At 51.0% G+C, this 2,270-nt stretch overlaps 1 protein-coding gene across 1 annotated transcript; it reads left to right on the forward strand.

Moving 5' to 3' along the window:
- Positions 1–143: 143 nt before the first annotated feature.
- On the forward strand, positions 144–2,247 carry SLITRK1 (SLIT and NTRK-like family, member 1). Its single transcript, XM_008938155.1, has one exon. It carries the CDS (start codon positions 144–146, stop codon positions 2,220–2,222), a length of 2,079 nt encoding a protein of 692 aa, XP_008936403.1. The 3' UTR covers positions 2,223–2,247.
- The last annotated feature ends 23 nt before the right edge of the window (positions 2,248–2,270 follow it).

Raw genomic sequence — 2,270 nt, forward strand, 5'->3', positions numbered from 1 at the left:
CATATTTTTAATTTTTTTTTTCTCCCCCTTTGGTGGTGGTTCGGACATTTCATGGATTGAATGAACTGGAATTGCTTTCCGTGTGAGGAGGATGCTTGCTGTTACTTTGTGATGAGATCGGGAATGAATTGCTCGGTTTAAAAATGCTGCTTTGGATTCTGTTGCTGGAGACGTCTCTTTGTTTTGCTGCTGGAAACGTTACAGGGGACGTTTGCAAAGAGAAGATCTGTGCCTGCAACGAGATAGAAGGGGATTTGCACGTAGACTGTGAGAAAAAGGGATTTACCAGCCTGCAACATTTCACCGCCCCAACTTCCCAGTTTTACCATTTATTCCTGCATGGCAATTCCCTGACTCGACTTTTCCCTAATGAGTTTGCTAACTTTTACAATGCAGTCAGTTTGCACATGGAAAACAACGGTTTGCATGAGATTGTTCCCGGGGCTTTTCTTGGGCTGCAGCTGGTGAAGCGCTTGCACATAAACAACAACAAGATCAAATCGTTCAGGAAGCAGACTTTCCTGGGGCTGGACGATCTGGAATACCTCCAGGCAGATTTTAATTTATTGCGGGATATTGACCCGGGAGCATTTAGGGACTTAAACAAGCTAGAGGTGCTGATTTTAAATGACAATCTCATCAGCACCTTGCCCCCCAACGTGTTTCAGTATGTGCCGATCACCCACCTTGACCTCCGGGGAAACCGTCTTAAAACCTTGCCTTACGAGGAGGTCCTGGAGCAGATCCCAGGCATTGCTGAAATCCTGCTAGAGGATAACCCCTGGGACTGCACTTGCGATCTGCTGTCGTTGAAGGAATGGCTGGAAAACATACCCAAAAACGCTTTGATCGGCAGAGTGATTTGTGAGGCTCCCACTAGGTTGCAGGGCAAAGATTTAAATGAGACCACAGAGCAAGAGCTGTGCAGAAAGAACAGAGTGGATTCTAGCCTAGCTGCTCCCCCTGCTGAAGAAGAAACCTGCGATCCTGGTCCCATTCCAACTCCCTTTAAAATACATGGCAAAGAAGACCCTGCCACGCCAGGATCTGGTCCAAACGGAGGTACAAAGATTCCTGTCAACTGGCAAATCAAGACCAGACCCACCGCTGCCGTGTCGACAGCTAGTGCAAAGAGCAAGCTGCCGGCTACCGTGTCCTGCCCACAGATCTGCAGCTGCGATCAGATCCCTGGCTTGGGTTTAAAGGTTAATTGCAATGACAGGAATGTGAGCAGCCTGGTGGATTTGAAGCCCAAGCCGTCCAATGTGCAGGAGCTCTTTCTGAGAGACAACAAAATACACACCATCAGGAAATCCCACTTTCTGGATTACCGCAAACTTAATTTGCTCGATCTGGGCAACAACAACATCGCCACTGTCGAGAACAACACCTTCAAGAACCTCTTTGATCTCCGATGGCTCTACATGGATAGCAACTACTTAGACACCCTGTCCCGGGAGAAATTTGCTGGGCTGCAAAACCTGGAGTATCTGAATGTGGAGTTCAATGGGATCCAGCTGATCATGCCTGGCACCTTCAATGCGATGCCCAAACTGAGAGTCCTCATCCTCAACAACAACCTGCTGAGGTCTCTCCCAGTAGATGTGTTCGCCGGGGTCTCACTTTCAAAGCTGAGCATACACAACAATTACTTCATGTACCTCCCTGTGGCGGGGGTGCTGGACCAGCTCACCTCCATCACCCAGATCGACCTGCACGGCAACCCGTGGGACTGTACTTGCCCTATCGTGCCTTTCAAACAGTGGGCGGAGATGCTGCGCCCCAAGGTGATTATGAGCGACCTGAGGTGTGAGTCCCCGGAAGATTTCTTCAAGGAGGATTTCGAGTCCCTCTCCAACGATGTGATTTGCCCTCAGTTAAAAATCTCGCCCACATTAACTTCTACTAACAAAAACAGCACCGGGCTGACAGAGACAGGTACTCACTCCAACTCCTACTTGGAGACCAGCAGGGTCTCTATTTCGGTGCTGGTGCCAGGGCTCCTGCTAGTTTTTGTGACCTCTGCCTTCACGGTGGTTGGCATGCTGGTGTTCATCCTAAGGAACAGAAAGCGCTCCAAGAGGAGGGATGCCAATTCCTCCGCATCCGAAATCAACTCCTTGCAGACGGTCTGCGACTCGTCCTACTGGCACAACGGGCCCTACAGCACCGACGGGGCCCACAGGGTTTACGACTGCGGCTCCCACTCCCTGTCGGACTGAGGTGGCGGGCGGGCCGGGGGCGGCCGCCCCCCGAGACGGGCCCTTGGC

This window comes from Merops nubicus, unplaced genomic scaffold (genome assembly GCF_000691845.1).
Source record: "Merops nubicus isolate BGI_N331 unplaced genomic scaffold, ASM69184v1 Scaffold52733, whole genome shotgun sequence".
Classification (NCBI taxonomy): domain Eukaryota; kingdom Metazoa; phylum Chordata; class Aves; order Coraciiformes; family Meropidae; genus Merops; species Merops nubicus.